This window comes from Orbicella faveolata, unplaced genomic scaffold, assembly GCF_042242905.1.
Source record: "Orbicella faveolata isolate gen_17 unplaced genomic scaffold, um_ofav_v1 contig_36, whole genome shotgun sequence".
In the NCBI taxonomy this organism is placed as follows: Eukaryota; Metazoa; Cnidaria; class Anthozoa; order Scleractinia; family Merulinidae; genus Orbicella; species Orbicella faveolata.
Genome location: NW_028301565.1, coordinates 5,155,443 through 5,176,883, shown reverse-complemented (window position 1 = coordinate 5,176,883; position 21,441 = coordinate 5,155,443). Strand labels below are relative to the sequence as shown.

The 21,441-nt window shown below is 36.7% G+C and overlaps 2 protein-coding genes across 3 annotated transcripts in view; one reads left to right on the top strand and one right to left on the bottom strand.

The window, feature by feature from the left end:
- LOC110067237 (choline transporter-like protein 4) overlaps positions 1–21,441 on the bottom strand; it is a 32,805-nt gene that overhangs the window by 2,948 nt on the left and 8,416 nt on the right. For both annotated transcript variants that reach the window (XM_089274503.1, XM_089274504.1), the window contains exons 6-27: positions 20,384–20,483; positions 19,382–19,495; positions 17,208–17,268; positions 16,061–16,175; positions 15,883–15,925; positions 15,737–15,777; positions 15,352–15,402; positions 15,059–15,120; positions 14,512–14,640; positions 14,004–14,103; positions 13,526–13,618; positions 7,068–7,143; positions 6,411–6,484; positions 4,448–4,577; positions 3,152–3,198; positions 2,902–2,996; positions 2,749–2,788; positions 2,495–2,564; positions 1,910–1,983; positions 1,327–1,397; positions 628–701; positions 349–433 (exon numbers count right to left, since the gene is read on the bottom strand). In XM_089274503.1, the coding sequence (XP_089130629.1) occupies positions 349–433; positions 628–701; positions 1,327–1,397; positions 1,910–1,983; positions 2,495–2,564; positions 2,749–2,788; positions 2,902–2,996; positions 3,152–3,198; positions 4,448–4,577; positions 6,411–6,484; positions 7,068–7,143; positions 13,526–13,618; positions 14,004–14,103; positions 14,512–14,640; positions 15,059–15,120; positions 15,352–15,402; positions 15,737–15,777; positions 15,883–15,925; positions 16,061–16,175; positions 17,208–17,268; positions 19,382–19,495; positions 20,384–20,483 (1,745 nt within the window). The remainder of the gene's footprint in view (positions 1–348; positions 434–627; positions 702–1,326; positions 1,398–1,909; positions 1,984–2,494; positions 2,565–2,748; positions 2,789–2,901; positions 2,997–3,151; positions 3,199–4,447; positions 4,578–6,410; positions 6,485–7,067; positions 7,144–13,525; positions 13,619–14,003; positions 14,104–14,511; positions 14,641–15,058; positions 15,121–15,351; positions 15,403–15,736; positions 15,778–15,882; positions 15,926–16,060; positions 16,176–17,207; positions 17,269–19,381; positions 19,496–20,383; positions 20,484–21,441) is intronic.
- On the top strand, positions 7,574–8,618 carry LOC149102083 (uncharacterized). Its single transcript, XM_089274505.1, has one exon. It carries the CDS (start codon positions 7,694–7,696, stop codon positions 8,564–8,566), a length of 873 nt encoding a protein of 290 aa, XP_089130631.1. The 5' UTR covers positions 7,574–7,693; the 3' UTR covers positions 8,567–8,618.

Here is a 21,441-nt window from a genome sequence, read left to right as displayed (position 1 = left end):
AGCCTGCCAGCCAGCCAGTCAGACAGCCATAGTCGCCATACAGATAGACATATAGACCTACAGACAGCCAGAAAGACAGCCACACAGACAGACAGACAGCCATACAGGCAGACACAGACGCAACTTTCCGCCTCATTTTACTATCGGTTACAACTCATTCCTTAGCGATCCCGCCTCTTTGAGGCAAATCTTAATTATTAAGCAATGTTGTAAGAGTGTTTCCAACTTCTCCCGATGTCCGTCACACACCCTTTTTTCTCTCCGACCTCCTGTACCCTTATTGGCCCCTATTCACTACATGAACCTATCCTATTCATCCCCTCCTCTCCAAACCAATGATATACTTACAGAATGAAAGGAAGATCGTATCGATGGCCATGTTGTAGACGCTGAAGAAGGCTGAAGTCACAACATACGCACCAACAACGATAATCTAGCAAAAAAAAAAAAAAAAATAGACACATTTTTAATGGATACATTGGAAACATTTTAAAAGAGCTGCCATAATAGGAATAATATAATAGCAGAATCTGTAAGGAGAGCAGTAACGAGGGAGTTATACGCCAAGATCACTGCATTCCTGTTACTTACAAGACAAGATGAACAGCAGTTTAGGGGAATACTTACTATGACAGGAGCAAAGATGTAATTGAGTGCTTGTCCATCTTGTCTCCACTCGAACCAATAAAAGCTTCCAATACCTGGAAAAAGACGATCAGATAACCGATAAATAATGATACAACGAAGTCGCTAGCCGAATAAATACTAACGCAGTTACCCAGGGAACGCAGTGGGGGAAGAGCCGGTAGGCGGAACAGTGACCCTAATGCGTGATTGTCTTGGCCAGATTTTTTAGCATACCACTTTAAAATGGTGTTCGCAGGTCCCATAAATCACAACATTAACTAACACGGATATTTAATCGGTGAACGAGTGAAGGGATGGGAGTCAAGTGTACAACAGGGGTCGTAACAGCTAGTTTCACAATATTCTAGAAGACCCTAGGATTAAGTTTGAAACTTGCAAAAAAACGGTAGTCGTTATTGGCTATATTACAAACTCACAAATTGACCAGCTCCTGGTTGGCTAGATATTTTAATTGGTAGAGCACTGCATTGGTATGGCAGAGGTCATCTGTTCGAACCCGGTTCAAGCCTTATTATATTTTTTTCAGACTTTATTTCGGCAACTGCCAAAGTTGCGTTCGTAACTGCGAAGATCTTTCATCTAGTATATCTTTCTCCCGCAGTTCAATTTAAGACTCTTCACTTGCTTTACCAAAGTCGGCAATTACACTGAAATCACAGCAGCGATCACAAAACTCACCCAAACCAGCCACGATGGTCAACTGGGCGAGAAACAAAACAAAGTCTGTCACTTTATCCAAGACAACGACCCTTAAAAGGAAGAAAATTAAAGCCAATAAGCAAACACAATAAATGCTTGGGAATGATGTAAACATTCAATTCCTCCTCATCGTCGTCTACTGGCATTTTTATAGTGCCAATATTTGGGAGAATTAAATAAAAGTCCACATTTCCATGTGGTGTATTTTGAAATTGTTAACCGTGGACTCGACAGTGAATATACGATCTGAAATTTTTCCTCTTTTCTAAAAATCCAATATCCATTCCGCAAACAAGGTAACGAACTCGAAATTTATTTGAAAGTTGCCTGATAATTCCGTCCTCTTAGCTAGTGGTAGGAAACCTGAAAATAACAGTTTAATAAGATAGAAAAACACCAAAGAGATAATGACAAACCATAAAGGAACAAGGATGGCTAAGGATGGAGGAGATTAACACGGATTACAAACGACGAATTTGAAAAATTGAGGTTAAACTTTTCAATACGCGCAAACCGTGACGTAGCTCCTTTGAGAACAATCTCACCTCCCATCTAAACTCACCTCACAATATTCCTCATGAGTAGGAAGAAAGCATTCTTGGCTGAGGTACAGAAGTTCTTGCCGTGCACTGCAATCTGAATCAAATGAGTTGACCAGTTACTTCCTAACTGAATAAAACTGCTGTCTCACGTATGTCCGTACGAGCAAAAAAGAAATGGTGTGGTATTCTCTGAATTGATATTTTCGTCATTACAAGTTAACTAAATACTATAATAAAGGGAGAATTCTATTTGATTAATAGAGACAAGAAGTCCTGTTGGAAGCCAGAAGAGCCTTTCAAATGAGAATTCCTCGGTAAGCAGATGAAAATTAACATAGAAATTTGAACCTTATGGGTATTTGTCAACCACGAATAAGGTTTGCGCCAGAGTCATGGCATGCCGTGTTTTTGTGAAACATTCAAAACAATCGAGCAATGGTTACAAAATTACACAAGCCTTGCGGAGGATGTTCTGACAGCATGGCGTTATCAAGAAATGCCACGTGTGTTGCTAAGCAACCTCTAACGAAAATCGCGGGTTCTTTAATCATAGGAGACGGGAAAACGCTTTGACATCCCACAATATCACATCACATTTTACTCACCATGATGTAAGCATTCTTGTTGAGGAACTTCAGAAACTTCTCCAAGCACCAGAAGCAGCACTTGAGACACCTGAAAAATAATTTGGACTAAGACATTTCCTATTTTTGACAGCTTTCAAACGGCTAGTATTGTAATATAACTTAACGAACTGAGATGTAATGAAATTCGTGGTATAAGGTTGCATCACACTTGTTTGCGTGAAACATCATGCTCGAATGAAACTGAGACAGAATACAGGTAGTTATCAACGTACTTTACAAGGTACTTTTTTATCTCACTCTGCTCCCCGGGCCCTAGAAAAACAACAACAACAACAACAACAAACTCATCATTAAGACCCAAACAAACGTCAAACAGCCAGCAAAACAATTTCCAAGCTGATAGAAACTTGTAAAGCAAACGGTACCTTTAAGGGTGTGATCGAGATATTCCAGAGCTGCCCTTATCAACTGTACTATGGCAATGATCAGTGATCCGAAGGCGAGTGAGCCAGTATGATACCTGGAGTATGACACACGAGGAAAGTCAGTATTTCCTTCCCATTCTACTTACTTTAAAAGTCTGCCACATGTAGAGTAGTTATCTCATAAAAGTGTAATGAGCCAATCTAGAGAAGCCAATTATTGTAGTAACACAAAAACAACTTTCAACGCTACCTTAATGTACGGAAAAATGACGCCGTCACTGCAAATCTTGGCAGGTCCTGACAAATAAGTATGATGAGGTTAGTTCTGTGGTTTACTTAATGAAATACATTTTTTTTCATACTGTTCCTCAAGGTGGCTGGCCACACTTAGTTTTCAGTTATTTCCAGCACCTCTACTTTTGTCTTCCTTTGCTTCACTACTTTTTATTCTAAATTATGATCATTATCATCATATTATTATCATCATGCCGATAACAGCATTTTCATTCTTTTGTAAGTACTAATTATCTTCAAGGTAATCATTAACATAAGCTTTATTGGCTTCCCTGGGCTTCCTTGCCTTATACGTTGATATTTTGTAAATACATTTATAAATGGCAAAAAAAAAAAATAAATAATAATAATAATAAAGATATAAATAAATAAATGAATGACTGACTGACTGACTGACTGACTGAATGCATGCATGCATGCATGAATGAATGAATGAATAAATAAAGCAAATAAAACAATGTACTTCAATGCATCAATAGATACTACCTCTCTTTAATAGTTAATGTTATTATAGCTTATTATGATGGTATCAAAGAATGCCAGAACTCTATATGATCGAATGGGCAGATACCCTAGAAATAGAACTACCTGACCCAGATTAAGCTTTTATTGTAACTAAAACCAAACTTGGTGACCCACCACTTGAGTGAAAATGAATTGGACAAGCAGAGAGATTTAGTATAAAAGCACCAAAACAATACTTGCAGACATTTGTGTGGTAACAGTCCTTCGAGATTGGCTCAGAGTTTGGAAAGGCAACAAAAAGGAGTTTCCATGTGTATCTAGTTGATTTATATATTTTGTAAACCTCAAGCGCTGCTGGATTTTGAAGAAGCAGCGCTATATGACTAAATTCATTATTATTATTATGAATTATAATATAGATAGGGCCCTTTACGCCCTCTGATTGGTCAAAAACCCCTGTTTTATCAGAGTATAAAACATAGAAAACGCGTGTTTTATTGTTTTTCGTCTATATCATAAAGCAAATGAAGAAGCCTAAGACGTGTATTACACTGTGATAAAACACTCCGAAATTTGAGAACACTTGAGAAATGTACACAACACTCGCCTGCGGCTCATGTTTTCTGCATTTCTACTTGTGTTCTCAAATGCCCGTCATGTTCTATCACAGTGTAATACACGGCTCAGGCTTCTTTATTTGTTAATTATTAAAAGTTGTCAAAACTAAATTACAATGAACTATAATAAAAGAAAGAAGTGATTGGATATGTTTCAGTGTTACACTTACATGCTTCTTGTCCCAAGCCCAGTAATAAGAAGCAAATGCACCGGCCTGCACACACTGTCCTAGAGCTATGATAAAATTCATCAGCCAGAACCACCCGAACAAATGGTAGACTTGCATGCGGAACAGGTGACTGTGAAGCCGGACAGACAAAAGCATCAGCTCAATGAGTTGGCACTATATATAGGGCGAGTGCAATTTTAAACTTAAAAATTCACTAATCAGAGTACTAGTGTGACAACTTGAACAAAAGTTGGGATAACACGGCAAAACAAAGAAAAAACAGACAAAAACTTACAAAAGAGTTTTGAGTGACAAGTTAGTCGGTGTGATATAGTATTTGTGATGCATTCATCTTTTGTATTAGCTTGAAATGTCAGTCATCTCCCCTGCCTCGCCCTCAGCCTAATACCCGGGCAGGAGATTAGGCGGAGGGGGGCGGAGATGACCCACATTTCAGGCTACTTTTGAATCAAGTTAGTTGGCTCACGCCCTGTCCAAATACGAAATGTCTGGCGGTCAAACAAGATCAAAAATTGCTTGGTGACCAAAGATTTTTTCGTTTGGACACTTTGTATGACCGTGTTTCATAAACTTTGAACAACAACAAACATTTGATCAAACACTGATCAACCATTTTGCCACTAAGTACAACATCAACATGTTTGGTCACCAAACAATGTTTGATCATGTTTGATCGGCAGACATTTTCCGTTTGGACAGGGCTTTAAACCTGGAATGACGAGTTTCATTGTAAGATCTCTCTCGTCTAGTATTACAGCTTGCATCTTACTGACTGATCAGATCTTTTAGTCCTAAACAAGCTCATCATGTATTCATCTACCATTCCCTAAGGTATATTGGACCTATGCTGTGGAATAGACTCTCAACTAACTTAAAAAACTTACCGTTTCTGTAACCTTTAAAAGACAGATCTGTCTAACTAACTTTTCGTCCAAGATAGAACACGAATGCGAGAACTGTGTCTTATGTAGTACATGACCACCAAGCTTGTTTCGTGAACTTTACTTGCAAATAACTTATTTTTTTTTATTTATTCATTTTGGAATTATTGTAAATAAGGTAGTTAAATTTTAGTTTTTGTAAACAGTCAAATTTTAGATGTTTAAATTTCAATAACTTATTTCATTTATTTTAAGTGTCCTCTATTAGTAGAGGGTTTTTTTTACCCTCGGCTAGACTTCCTTGACACGTAAATAAAGTTTTTCTTTCATTCATTCATCATCTCTCTCTACCAAGTATACTTCATTAATGTTCTTATAATAGTAATAGGACTAAGTTGAGTCCACTTTGGTCTTTAATCATAGCGCAAACCCAGCAGCCCGAAGGGCCACCAAGGAGAGCCCCATACTCGTATAGGAAACAAAAGAAAACCCATGCATTGATTTTCTCATGGTTATCATGGCTAGCTGTATTGCTCGTGGGTGCAAACGCACGACGACGACTACGGCAGAGTCGCGCAAGATGGCGGCCATACTCCAGCTAATGGGTTGATAGAGACATGCAGCCTTGGTTTATAGCATCCCTCTTTGATGTTGGACATCCATGTTATGGTCAGTTGACACCTGTCGAAACAAGGTATCCACTGACCAGTATCACGTGACCATATCGCAGGCTTAAGTTTCGAACTCATTGAGGTCACCGCTGACCAAATGCTTGTTTTCAGCTGGATCGCTGACTCATGTCAGGTTAACTTGCTGTAATCAGAGCCGGGTTAATGCAAACCCAGGATTTAAAGTTAACCAAAGTATAAATTTTTTTGTATACAAATGTTTTTTACTGCTTTTGTTTTGAGTATTTTGAGATTATTCGAACTCAAAACAGAAGGCCAAACTATATACAGAAAAGCTCAACACAAATTTACAAAATTAAGATTTACAATCAAAATTTTTACCTAGTTTGACTTTATCCAAGGAGTGCTTTTGTAATTAAATTTGTTACTCACTCTTCATTTGCAAAGTCCACAAAATTACATGTTTTGTTGCTGTTTCCCACTTTGTCAATTGCATCTTTTATTGCCTAAAATAAATGATCACAATAGAAGAGTAATTAGTCGAGATCCAAACAAGTTAACAAAGAATAAGAACATCACAGAACAAAAACAACAGCCACCAACAAAACATCAGGGCTTGGTTAGTCAAAGTATGATCAAGGCTTGAATTTTGACCGAAGCTTTAATTTGTTACTTTACAGTATGATTTTTTATCCTTCAGTTTTGACTTCCACTTATATCAACTTTACAAACCATTACCACTTTTGCACTAGAGGTGATCAAAGATTATTATAGGGCCTTTGATACCTTCGATTAGCAAGAAATTTAGCTGTTTCCACAGCTAACATTGAAGGAGTCACCACAGTTAACGTTATCAAAAGACAATAATTTTATTAGCGAATGTTCAAGCTTAGGCAGTCCCTTTGAATATACCCTTTGGATGGGGCAAAATCAAGAAAGAGGATTTGAGACAGGATTAAGTTGCATGTTCTCCTAATTCCAAAGGCAAGTCTAAGAGAAGCAAAGATCTTGATTAACTAGTAGCCCTAGACTGGTGTCAATCAGCATTCAAACCACTCATCCCAGAGTATCAATATTGACAACACTTACTTGAGTACACAGTTGACCATTATCTGTGTCATTAGAAACAACTTGAAACTCAGGGTCACCAGCAGTAACCAGGAAGCTTACAATGTTAAGGAAACAACTGCACAATAGGTAGCTAGCTGGGTTTATGGTGCATTGGGAGGGGTTTCATTAAGGGCCGGGCACTGGGCAAATTGACCGACTGTGAGGATGATTTTGCCTTCCAGGTTTGAACCTCTAGAGGAAAGTTTTTCTTAGAAAGAAGTTCAGTTCAAAACGTTTGGCCCGCCTATGAAAACCACCTGCCCTCCTGCTTAAAATGTCAATGAAACCCCTCAGTTGGCTGAGTAATTATAGGAAGGTGGGTGCGTGGGTGGCTAAGTAGGTGGATGGATGGGTTGGTGGGTAGGTACACTGTAAGTAGGTAGCTGCTACTTAGCTACATGTGCATGTAACTAGGTAGCTAGGTACCAAGATAGGTTGGTCAGTCAGACAGTAGGTAGGAAGGGAAAGATGGAGGCATATGCGTGAGCCCGTCATGGTTGGACGTGGTTTCTGAGCGGAGCTTAAGTTTCCTTCTTTTATAATATTTCCTTGGTATTTTCGACCTTAATCACATCTTGGAGTGATGCTATGTAGTGCCAATTTCAATGAAGAAGACTAGTGGGAAACATAAAAGAGGAGAAAGAGGTTCATTGGAAGAAGAAGATAATGTTTCGAAACGATGCAATATGGCGGATAGTGTCGGCGAAGTACCAACTGCTGCAGCCACTCAGCCCGAACCAAACCTAATTGACATCAAGGAGATGCTAGTTGAAATACAAACTACAGTTGCAACGATACTCAGGGAAAACCAAGAACTGAAGCAAGAAATTCTAGAGCTGAAATCCGCCCTAAATGCCAACCAAAGGGAAACGGAGAAGCTTAAAATGAAACTTACCAAAGCCGAGAAAGCAAATGACACGTTGAGGAACGAGCTTAACCACACAAGAATGAAACTAAAAGATCATATTGAAGAAATGAATAACTTAGAAGAAAAATATGACGACCTGGAGCAATATTCTCGTAAGAATTCGTTGGAAATTTTGGGCGTACCTGAAGGCGCATACACATCAACCGATGAAGTTGTTATCCGTATTGGAGAAGCCATAAACGTCGATATCAAACCGGAAGATATAGAAATATCACACAAACTGAAAAGAAAAACCACTAAAGCCGTAATTGTCAAATTCGTGAGCCACAAAGTAAAATCTCTTCTCTACAAAGCGAGAACCAAGCTTAAAAACGTGAAAACCTCTGACGTATTTCCAAGCTATGCTTTCGCGTCTCGAGAAGACCAGCGTATATTCATCAACGAGAATCTTACGAATTATCGAAGAGAGCTTTTCTGGAAAGCAAACAAGATGAAGAAAGATAACATGATTACCAGCACTTGGACAATGGATGGAAAAATATTCGTAAAGACATCGCCGAGCGGAGCACCGGTAAGGATTTATTGCGTAGAGGACTTAGACGATCTCTAAACTGTGTTAATATCAAAGGACTGCTAAATAAAAGAAGGGACTACGGACTGGATTGCTAAGCGAAGGAACTCCTAAAATAGGTCTGTTTTTTAAATTCATTATTGGTAATTTTTTTGTTTTGTTTTGTTTTGTTTTGGTGCTTACAATCGTTAATACGAGGGGGAATGCGAACCGAATTTTTTATTCCAAAAATCTATCCTTAAATGCATAAATTACACCTACACAAATGTTCGGTAATTTCATTGAATGTGAGAGGTCTCAGAGATACGGTTAAGAGAAGGAGCATTTTTACGTATTTGAAAGATCAGGAGGCCAATTTTTATTTTCTGCAAGAAACGTTTTCCAAAGTAAGCGACGAAGCCGTTTGGAGAAATGAATGGGGAGGTGAAATTTACTTTTCTCACGGGACTTCTCATAGCAAAGGTGTTTGTATCTTGATTAATCGAACGGTAAAAGAAAAAGTGACCTTCACATCCAGTGACGCGGACGGTAGAATAATCTTAATCAACCTCACTTACAACGGTCTAAAATTGTCATTTTGTAATATATACGCGCCCAACGACCACACACAACAAGTAAGTTTCATTCAAGAACTAAATTGTCTCTTAATTGACAAATCGGAAATTACAACTCTTATAGTAGGAGGTGATTGGAATTGTACGCTATCTAAAAAAGACAAAAAGGGTGGTTCTCCTTGGAGGCCAACAGCATATAGGAATTTGGTAAATATCACCATGGATACCCTTGACCTTGTCGACATACAAAGAACTCATTATCCGAATGTTAACAAGTTCTCTTACAGGTCTAAAACGTTAGGCGTGAAATCAAGGATAGACTTCTTTTTAATATCCAAGCACTTGACAAAATTTGTTAAAAAAGTGGACATCCAAACCTCAATAGCACCAGATCACAACACGATATTATTATCATTGTCGTGGCCGAACGAGAATCCTCGAGGACCGGGTTTTTGGAAATTCAATAATTCTCTATTAGAGGACAAGGAATACACAACCAAAATTCTAGAATTATATCCTCAGCTTCGCGAAAAATATAATTATGTAAATGACCAACAGCTGTTTTGGGAACTGATTAAAATGGAAATAAGAAGCACAACCATTTCGTTCTCTAAAGGAAAAGCACAGGCGATTCGTAAGCATGAAGTGGAGATCAAACAACAACTTGATGAGCTGGATAAAATAATCTGCAATAGCCAGAACCTTGATAACATTGACGGAATCCTTAAACAATATGATGACCTCAAAAAAGAACTCCAACATCAATATAATAATAAAGGTAAATCTGCAATCTTCAGATCTAAATGCCGCTGGGTAGAAGAGGGCGAAAAAGCCACAAAATACTTTTTTAATTTAGAAAAAAGGAACTATAATAGAAAAACTATCAACGAAATTAAATTGGAAAATGATGAAACAACTACTGATGAAACACAAATTCTATCAATGATCCGAATATATTATAGTAATTTGTATAATTCTCAAACAACAGATGCACAGGATAGCTTTGAAATGTTTACCGAAAGCATGGAAATTCCTAAACTAGATGATGCAGAAAGAGATGCTTTAGACGGTCCTTTGACTTATGGAGAATGTAAAAAATCATTGGAGACTTTTGAAAACGGAAAATCACCAGGCGAGGATGGTTTTACCGTAGAATTTTATAAGCATTTCTTTGATCTTGTAGGAGCAGATCTATTAGCAAGCCTGAATGGAGCATACGAGCATGGGAGGTTATCGGTCTCTCAGCGTAGAGGCATAATTACGCTTTTACCGAAAGACGACGCTGAATTATTGCTTTTACAGAATTGGCGACCAATCACTTTACTTAATGTGGATTATAAAATTGCATCAAAAGCCATCGCAAGGCGAATTGAGCCAATGCTCTCAAAACTCGTACATCCGGACCAAACGGGCTTCATAAAAGGAAAATATATTGGAGAAAATGTAAGATTAATAAGTGATATTATGGAGCAAACTCAGGTGAACAACACTCCAGGTATATTAATATCAGTTGATTTTAAAAAAGCTTTTGACTCACTGGAATGGTCTTGTATTCAAAGTGCTCTCAAAAAATTCAATTTCGGTGATAGCTTAAGAAAATGGATCGAGATCTTCTACATGGACATAGAAAGCGCAGCTTTGAACAACGGTTTTGCAACGGACTGGTTTAAACCCTCTAGAGGAGTTAGACAAGGATGCCCACTCTCGCCATATCTGTTTATCCTGACAGCAGAAATACTATCAAACAAAATAAGACAAAACTCAACCATAAAAGGAATCAGAATTTTTGGCTCAGAGATCAAACTAAGCCAATTTGCAGACGATACCAACTTATTTTGTGCTGATGTGGCTTCTGCTGAACAAGCCCTGAAAACTATGAGTGCTTTTGGGAATTTCTCTGGATTAGTGCTCAACGTAGAGAAAACAAAAGCATTCTGGTTAGGGAAATGGTTGAATAATAGAACCAAACCACTAGGGATGAAATGGATGAATACTCCCACAAAATTACTAGGAATCTATATTTCCTATGACGAAAAAGGCAATAACCAGATGAACTTTAATTTGAAAGTACAAAAACTGCAGACAAATTTAGACATTTGGAAATCGAGAGGATTAACACTTTATGGAAAAGTACTGATAATTAAATCTTTGGGGTTATCTAACTTAATATACTCAATTTCAAATGTTAACGTCCCTAAGGAAATAGTGCCAATGGTAAAAGATAAAATGTTTCGTTTCCTTTGGAAAAATAAGAAGGACAAAATAAAACGGACTAGTATGTACCAAGACCTTTCCTCGGGAGGCTTACGGATGGTTGACATCGAACTTACGATAAAATCGCTCAGACTTGCATGGATCAAAAGACTTCTCTTTAGAGATAACTGCAATTGGAAAGTAGTACCGGACTATTTTTTTAACAAACACGGAGGTCTCAATTTCCTGCTTCGATGTAACTACGATGTCAAATATTTAAGGCACATTCCAACATTCTACAGAGACATACTTATTGCATTTGATGAAATCAAGACTCTGTACAATTATGATCAAGGAACCGAAACCATTCTCTTTAATAACAAAGAAATCTTAGTTGATGGAAAACCGCTATTTATAAGGGAATGGTTTGTCAAGGGTATCCACACGATCCAACAGCTTTTTAATGAAAACGGTCAATACCTAACTTTTCAAGAATTTCATGCTAAATATCATTGTAACACAAATTTTCTCCAGTTCTATCAAATCTTGAGTGCAATTCCTGTGAGCTTGAAGAACAGAGCGCGAGTCCTAGGGCAAAACTCGATCTTTAATTATAGAGAAAACTGGAAATCTTTTTTACTGAACGAAACTAATCAAATCAATTTTGAAACGTATAAGGCAAGAGACTATTACCGCCTACTTCTTGTTAAGAAACACCAATCACCTCATACTGGCCCGGAAAGATGGAAAAGAGATATTTCAATAGACACAGAGAATTGGACAGATGTCTTTAAAATGGCTTCAAAAACATGCAAAGAAAATAAGTTGAAAGAATTTCAATTCAAACTTATCCATAGAATTGTCATTACAAAGAAAGAACTCTTCAGATATGGGATAAATACAGACAGTGACTGCATCTACTGTGGTGAGCCAGACTCCATAAATCACACCTTTATCGACTGCGAATTTACAAAAACCTTCACATGCAAAGTCATCAATTGGTTTAACACTCAGAATGGTTCAAACTTTAAGCCAGATACAAAAGAAACGCTTTTCGCCACCTTTAAACACCCAACATATATGGAGCTAGTGAGAAAATTCAATTACACCCTCCTTTTTATGAATTTCTATGTGTATATAAGTAAACTAAACAACAGTTCACTTGTACTACCCGAATTTATTGCTAGAATCAACTATAAATACAAAGTTGAAAATTTGTAAATTAACACCGAAAAAGTACTCGTAACGTAACAATGCTCGTCACAAACTTTATAGACTAAGTTACTTTTAATTGTATTAAATCAAGATTAGAAATCGTTCCTCCTCCCCCTTCCCCGCACTACGAGTTGTTTGTTTGCTTTTTTGCTTATTTTGTAATTTTAAGTTTTCCTTTCCTTTTATTGTTTTTTTTTCTTTCTCTTTTTATTTCTGTTTCTTGCTTTTTTATCCTGTTTAATTTAATTGTAGCTAATGTGTGCTGTCAGAATTAATTAATTATTTTATGTTATTCGTTTTCCTAATGTAAGTAACACCTGATGTAAATAAGTAATGTACATTGTAGTATCGGAGTAGCCATGCCAGAGTACTTTGTTATTGTAATTTTTTGTAATTTGTGATACGTGTAATTTGTTAAGACGTGTTACTTTAAATAATAATAATAGTAATAATAATAATAAAAAAAATAAAATAAAAAAAAATCTGTGTCATTAGAAACAACTTGAAACTCAGGGTCACCAGCAGTAACCAGGAAGCTTACAATGTTAAGGAAACAACTGCACAATAGGTAGCTAGCTGGGTTTATGGTGCATTGGGAGGGGTTTCATTAAGGGCCGGGCACTGGGCAAATTGACCGACTGTGAGGATGATTTTGCCTTCCAGGTTTGAACCTCTAGAGGAAAGTTTTTCTTAGAAAGAAGTTCAGTTCAAAACGTTTGGCCCGCCTATGAAAACCACCTGCCCTCCTGCTTAAAATGTCAATGAAACCCCTCAGTTGGCTGAGTAATTATAGGAAGGTGGGTGCGTGGGTGGCTAAGTAGGTGGATGGATGGGTTGGTGGGTAGGTACACTGTAAGTAGGTAGCTGCTACTTAGCTACATGTGCATGTAACTAGGTAGCTAGGTACCAAGATAGGTTGGTCAGTCAGACAGTAGGTAGGAAGGGAAAGATGGAGGCATATGTTTACATGTAAGTTTAAAATAAAAATATACCATGTTTCCCTGAGTAACAATGTATTTCAAATGGCAAAGGATACGCTAGGACGCTAACAAACCATGCAAACAAAATGAGCTGCAGCAGCCACGGGATAACAGGAAAGAACAAGGAAAATGGTATTGCAGATACAGCCCTAAAAGAAGAAGAGTTTAAAAACAAACTTCATCAGGAAAGAAAATATTAATTACACCCTCCATGATAGTCACCTTTTCATTATTACTACAGAAAAAAAAACTGTACTGAATACGCACCTGTTGGTTTTGCTGTTTGACTGCAAAACTATCTTCAAGTAATAGTCATAGTGGGGACAAAAGGGCACTCTTGGTATGGGGGGAGGGGGGAGGGGGACAGGGGACAGGGGATACAATGAAAGTATAGAAACTGACAGGCAGAGAGGAAAAGACAGACACTGACCTTATAATCACAGTCACCACAAAGGTATACCATTCTGTTTAAATAGTGCTTATCTCTTTAACATTTTTTATCTTTCATTTGAAGGCCAGTAGTCTCGAAATTACCTGCCACCCTCTTTGATAATCGCAATTGCAATGGAGATCCTCTTGTACAGAGCAAGCAGAATCAACACCAGAATTGCCAAGATTACACCAAGAATAATGGCTACAAGATAAGAAACAGAGATTACATAATCCATAAAGAATTGTTAATCATACACCACACCACACCAAAAATACATAGTTATGTGTTAACTAATTGTTCTAAAGTTTTTTCAGGGCAAATCTACAAGTGGCATCCCATTGCACAGAGAAAATCTGGCAACACTCAAAGTTCTGTTGCCCTATTATAGACCTTAGGGCCAAGTTCTGTAGTATTTTGCCCAGACGTAGAGGACCAAATGTTGTCTAGGCCTTTCTGCAAAGGACAGGGCAAAGTGTCATTTCAGAAGTAACTAAATAAATTCAAAACAAAAGGCTATGACTTGCATACCAGGCAGCAAATCAAATTCCAACAAAAGAGAATAAAAAGCAAGGGTGTTTTGACACCATGAAGACAAGAAGCCATACTTACTCAGCCAGTACCAAGTTCTTTCATTGTTAACATAGGTGTCAAGGCCAGTGGCTACCGACAGGACTGTGCTTGTGGCGTTACCAGAGTTAGACGATAGTTCCTTGTACTTTGTCCAAGAGTAGTATATAGCTACAAATATAGCATATTACATCACCGCACTATAATGATTTCTTCTGGCACTCTCTTTTTAATATAAACCTCTCGTTAACTTTTCTTTCTTTTCAACTCCCCCTACCACTACAGTTAAGGACCAATCATAGTCATAGCCAATCATAACCCTTAGTCTGCATTTACTACAGAAAATTGGCTTTCTAAGGACCTTGACTGCATATATATACCTGTATGTGTGGCTTTATAGACCAACTTTGTTTCTCCATAAGTTTTAATATATTTGCCTTGACTTTACGTACTTTCCATTAATTAAACTATTCTCTGACTCTGCAGCCTTCTAGATCTAGAGGAAACACCAGCAAATATGTCTGCCAAAAATAAAACTGCTTAGAGACTATTTTTGCAATTTTGCCAAAAAAAATAATTTTGAACTTACAGAAACCAATAGAAGTCAGTACAGCGTAAATGGTGATCCACACCAAAAGTCCAGCAATCCATCTGTAATATAACAACAAATACTCACAATCAATGTTAATAAGTATTGTCAATCTACAGTGCATCCTATCTGTAACTGCAGCACCTTGGAACACAAGAACATATATACCATATTCCTCCACAAACAAAAGATCAAACATTTCATGACTGACAACTGCTACATTTTGTAAGCACAGTTGTGCTTATCATAAATAGTTAATATGTAATCTACTGTACATAGTACAATAAACTTACCTCATTACAAAGATGAACAAGAAAGAAGCTACCATGGCAATTCCCATGGCTCTGTTGGAAAGTAATAAAACAGCAAATAACAATGCTAAATTTACCATCTAAGAAAGAGGAAACTGTTTTTAATCAGTAAGACATGCAGTGATGTACCTCACATCATCACCAGTTACAAAAGAGTTTGAAAAGTTTCATCATGGGCTTTGTTCTTAGCCATGTAAATCACAGTTACGAGTTGGGAGCCTATATATGCTAACAATATTCTATAGTTAGAACACTGAGTCATACTAGTTACAGGATAATACAACCCTTGCAGACATTAAGTAAATTAACATACATTTAAAGGAATCATACAACAAACATGAATCTGTATAAAAGTTGCATTCCTTACGCTAAAATCCAGTACCATGATGCCTGCACATCTTGAATAATCTATATAAGGTGATAGATTTGTTATTATCACAGAGACTTTGCAAATCAAGATAAATATGGTTTACAATAAAACAAATGGCCAATTATATTAATATAATTTCTAACCTTTTTACCCAGGTTCTGGAGATTGAGCAGTGCTTGAACAGCTCTAAATTAAGAAAAAATAACAACTTCAAATAGTATTTTTTTAATCATGTTACACTACACTGTATGCAGTTTCATTTTAAAATATAGTTACTGGATTGTTTTCCAGTTTGGAACTGTCAAAATGCTTAAAACTTACAAAGATCCCTCCTCAACATCTGCACTAGTGATATTTGTTCCATCTGCACTTTGTAAGCTCTCCCCCAAGTTGGACACCAAATTACCCACAACTGTAGGTACGCAGCGATTAAGGACTAATCAAACATAAGAGAAAAGAATGTTAATTATTTGCTAAACAAGAAATTACATTGTCTAAAGAATTATTCTTCCCTATGTTTGTCCATTTTCAATGATCACTTATTTCTCATAAAGCGTGGTAAACAATTCTAAGCTTACCAAAATCTCTCACTTTTCATCTATTGAAGCACTTGGGCGAATATAATAACAAGGCATCAAATTACATTTGCATGCACTAATTTGCATAAACTCTTGCATTTTTTTTTTTTTTGCAATAACTTTCAAGAATTTGAGGACCTTAACACAGTTTATGAAGAAATATTCAAGCTACATAATTTTACTGAAATTTTTAAACAAAAAAAGGAATATTGTTAAAAAGGAACTCATTTATATTGGAAGAAATTTACTTTTGTTAACTGACATTGTGTTTTGGTTTCAAATACATCAAGTTTAGTCGTGCCACGCAACATGATTTTGTTTCTAAGACAGAATCAGTCAGACCGTCAGACACAGTTTGCTAAAACAATTGGCAATCGCTGGGTGTATTTGAACTACTAGTGACTCAGCAAGAACACAAACTTGTTTCAAATTGAAATTTGGTTCATCACAAGACTACCAATCCAACACAATTTCCCACACAATCAAGGTTTTTCCCCATGCAATTTTAATTTTTTTCCCTGCACCCTGTAAGAATATATTCTACAGTGCCTTTTCTCATCTACTCAAAAGTGCTATAATTACACATCGCACATCCTAAAAAGTAAATAATGTTGAATAACACTACATAATTTGACTACACCATGATAAAAGATTGTTAGCAACAATTTGATGATTTAATATGTGGTGTCAGACTCACTCTTTATTAATATTATTACAAAGATAAATAATAAGTTAAAATGTTGTGTACATTTTGACCAAAAAGATAGTAAAAAAGCAATAATGCTCTAAGCATTCATAAAGAAGATGAAGCATGAAGATGATGGCAGTTTGGAATAGAACAAAGAATGAACAAATAAGCACATAAATGCAAATAACATAACATAACATACCATCAGCACTCTCAAGGTAATATGGAGCACATCTCTTATCCCTGATATACTGAAGTAACTCCTGTTTGTGCAGCATAAAACATATATTAACTCTCCATTGACAAAGGAAGGAATCAAACAAATTCTATTTGTTTATAAGAAAACTTTTTAGAAGAATATCGAGGATGACATTAGAAATTCATTAAGATTATGTCACTAAGAATAAATTATACCCAAGGTTGAGATTTTGTCATGAACATTTTTTGCATATTTTTGAAAAATAAAATTTACTGGGAAAAAAATCACATTTAATGTTTCTAAATGCACTTTACTTTACTATTGAAATTCTTTCGTTGGTAATTCTTTCCTTTTTCTGACAAGACTGGACAACAACACATTAAAAACAAGTAAACACATAAGGTACATGTAATAAAAGCAATAAAGCACATGTCAGGCATTCTGATATTACTCAATGGTGCAATTTAGCACAATCAACCTCAAATCATACATCCAATCACAGAATTCATGAAAAATCGCATAATTCATAAAAAAATTGCATGATTTTAACAAACAAGTCATTAATTCACAATTTAACCAAAAAAAGTTCTTTATACATGTAGTTCTATACATCATTTCAAGACTGATGATTGCCCTTTAAGGGAGCCTAGAAAACTTTCTGCAGTCTTCAATTTTGTAAACAATCAAAGTTCAAGGTGTTTTTTGCAATTCTGCGTACTGGTGTTAGTTTTCATTCTCCAATTAATTGCCCATTGGTGCAATGCAAACAATCCTCTTCTTTGATTTGGAAAATCAGAATTGTTGATGTAATTGTAATATATCAACCACATATGATCCAAGCATTGTTATTTTCACATCCATGGCAAAATGTGGCTTCTTTAGCGGAAAATACGAAACATACATCCCATTGTCTATATATGCGTATTGCAGTCCCTCAATTATTCCACAGCTATACACATGACATGCAATTTTTAATTTCTTCCTATACCTTGCCCACAGTAATGAGATGAGACTACCCAGGCATGAGACTAACTGTTTGAAAATGCATGTTATAATGTACACTGGTCTACTTGCCAGTGAAATGTCACTCTGCATCTGCTTGTGTAACAATAGTCAAGATCGAGAAAGCCAAAGTCATCTTCTTTTAAAGAAAGGTTACTCAGCTTACTCTAAATATTTTGACATGTACCGTCACTTGCAACTGCCTGTCAACATTCGTGACAAAAACATGTTCTGCCAGCCACTGAAAATTAAAAGTTTTGACAACCAAACTTCAAAGTTTGTAACCCTCCCACTAGGGAACATTTTGGCTCCAGTTACACCAATGATCATAGCTGATTTATCTGCCATTTGACAAGACATGGCGTTTACAATAAATAAGCTAGGTAGGAATTTCAAGCAAGGTGTACCACTGTCAAGCTATTTACAAAACTAAGTGATAGTACTTGCACAACTTCATTCGTATAGGGAAGTTGGAAGAAGGCTGGGCATAGATGTGAAGACAGTATCAAAAGTTGTCGAACAATTCAGAGAGTTCAGTAGTACAGCTTCAAAAACAAACTGATTCAGGGCTTTGTAACTGCTGTGCTGACATTGTTAATGTTTGACACTTCAAGCTGCTTTTTACTCTCTCAGGCATTTTTAGCTGAGCAATCATGTTCAGACTAGTCTTTTGTGGCCTTCAGGGAAAAAACAAAGATCTTTTTCTGCCAGATACCATGCTGACAATGTTGAGGTGAACCCTTTCTTTCTTAATTGCCCTGTATATTGTAAAAGATCACAGTCAATATCCGACAGAAATTCCTCTACTGATTTTCTATCGTTCATTCTGATTTGCAAAACTGTAAAAGACAAAAATGCCCGTACGCATTGCTGTCTTTGCTTCCCTTCAAGTGCTTGTGGAGTGGTGCCAAAACGTTCCCAAGTGGGCGGGTAAACTTTGAAGTTTGATTGTCAAAACTTTGAATTTTGATTGGCCGGCAGAACATGTTTTTGTCATGCATGTGGACAGGCAGTTGCAAGGGACAGTATCAGGTGCATAAAAACTTGCTGTTTCTGAAGCTGCTAGCTAGCTGAAGTGTGAAGTTTCAGATTTCAAAGCCTAAGGCCTCCTACTACAATACACTGTAACATGTGTATGGATGTATGTGACTAATGGATTAAAATAAATCATTTACCTCTTCAGTCGGAGAAAAATTGGTGAAATCAATATCATAATCGCACACAAGGTCTGATGTGTTGTCATATCTGAATCCCAAGGCATTCCTTTCTGGACACTTCTTTGCACAAAGCTGAAAAGAGCAAAATCACTGATAAGATATACATTTAACTACAAACTACAATTACAAATAACAGATAAGATCCTGCCAAACGATTGAGGCCTTTTGCATGAGATGATTGAGGAGAATTGATGATAATGAGAACCTATTGGTGAACAGGTTAACTGTGGAACACACACATTAAATTAAATTGACCTTGGCAGGGTTCAACGTCATCTCTAGCTTGGAAAGATCAGCTTCCAAGTACATGTGAAACAAATTTATTCTTATTACCAAATTGATCATATAGAGTTATCCACTATCTCCAGCCTGGAAAAGCCCAGACTAGACCAAGTGAGAAATCTTTTAAGTTTTAATTATGTACATACAGTAGTTCTGAGAAAGAACAATTTAAAAACTTCTGACATCAATTATTTTTAACAAAATTTTGTACTTTTTTTTTTTTGTGGGGGGGGGGGGGGGGGATTGAAATTTTTTAAACAAATCTTTTTTTCCTTTGGGAAGTACACATACATTATCATGATCTGAAAACAATATGTTTGAGTAGTGGCTCAGAATCCCCTAAATGGAATTTTTTAACTTTGCAAAGAGTTGCATCTGATCATGCTAATCACAAATTATTCAAAATAAGAAAATGGGGGTCATTGAGCTCGTTTTTGAGTTATAAGTACGTAAAGCTAAAATTAAGGGCATTACCATTATTGGTTCACAATAGGTGGGCATTGGTGTGGTACCATCAGTTGTTAAAAAGTGGAAGTACACATATATTGATCTGTCAAAGAGTGGCTGTTAAAAAACTGCTGGAAACTGTTGCCAGCCAACTTAGAATACACACATGAAAACAGAGCACATTACAAATTTATCTACATGTATGTATTAAATTTTATATAGTCATATCACCTGTTTTGTAGGACAGGATGCCCCAAACAGGTTAGTTGAAACTTGTGTGAGTGTAGAAATACATTCCGTTAAGTCAAAGAAAACAAGTTTGGGTCGATCCCTATAAGAAAATACACAGTTAATTAATTAATTTATTTCTATTTCATTTTTAATTGCCATTAAAAAAAGATACAAAGAAATTAAAATTATAAGTATGCAAAAAATAGAAAAAAAAATGTCAAGGGAACATAATAAAAACCAAGGGGCTTGTAAACTTATGGTTCCCTTCCAAGAAATACAAGATGACTAAAACTATACATTACTATAGTAAATGACATATTGACAAGCCATATTTGTTCACTCAAAAGAAGAAGTAATTGCTAATAACAGATGTTTTAAGATTTTTCCTAAAGGATGCAAGAGATGAAGAGCCAGTGATCTCAAGAGGAAGAGAGTTTAAAATATTGATAGGAAATAGAGAATTACAGGATTTTAGTTCCACATAATGGTAGATGAAAGGAGTGTGCTTGCCTTGTGTTGTAACCATGGATAACTTGGTTGTTTCTTGTGAATATGTTAACAAATTTTTGAGGGAGAAGAGAGTTTTTAAAATGTAGCTACATGTAATTTAGGCTACGTTAAAATCAAGCCAATGCTGGTTGGCGGTGGTCAGGGAATCATGTGCCTCGATGTGACATACAGGGTTTCTCGAATCGCATGTGTTGTGCGTTCCAGCCGTGTGAGGTTGTGCAGTTTGTTTTGAGTGCTGAACAGTACGTTTGTTCTGCTTTTTCTTCCTCCCTCATTGGTGGATTTGGTAAGTATTGGGTTGGTAAGTATCTCCACTGACTTGGTCAGTGTGACGGTGTCTGGTGGGTGGTTGCTGCTCGCAGAGTTGCCATGTATACCTGTGTGCCCTGCTCAAGGCTCAATGCTCAAGGCTCACTGCTCGCCCTGGAACCACCACCCACTCTAACAGGCACCATCCCCAAGCTCATCTATTGGCAATGAGTTTAACCAGAACATAAACTGACCAAGATGTAGTAAATGAATGTCTTGAAGTTGAAGTAATTTAAGTT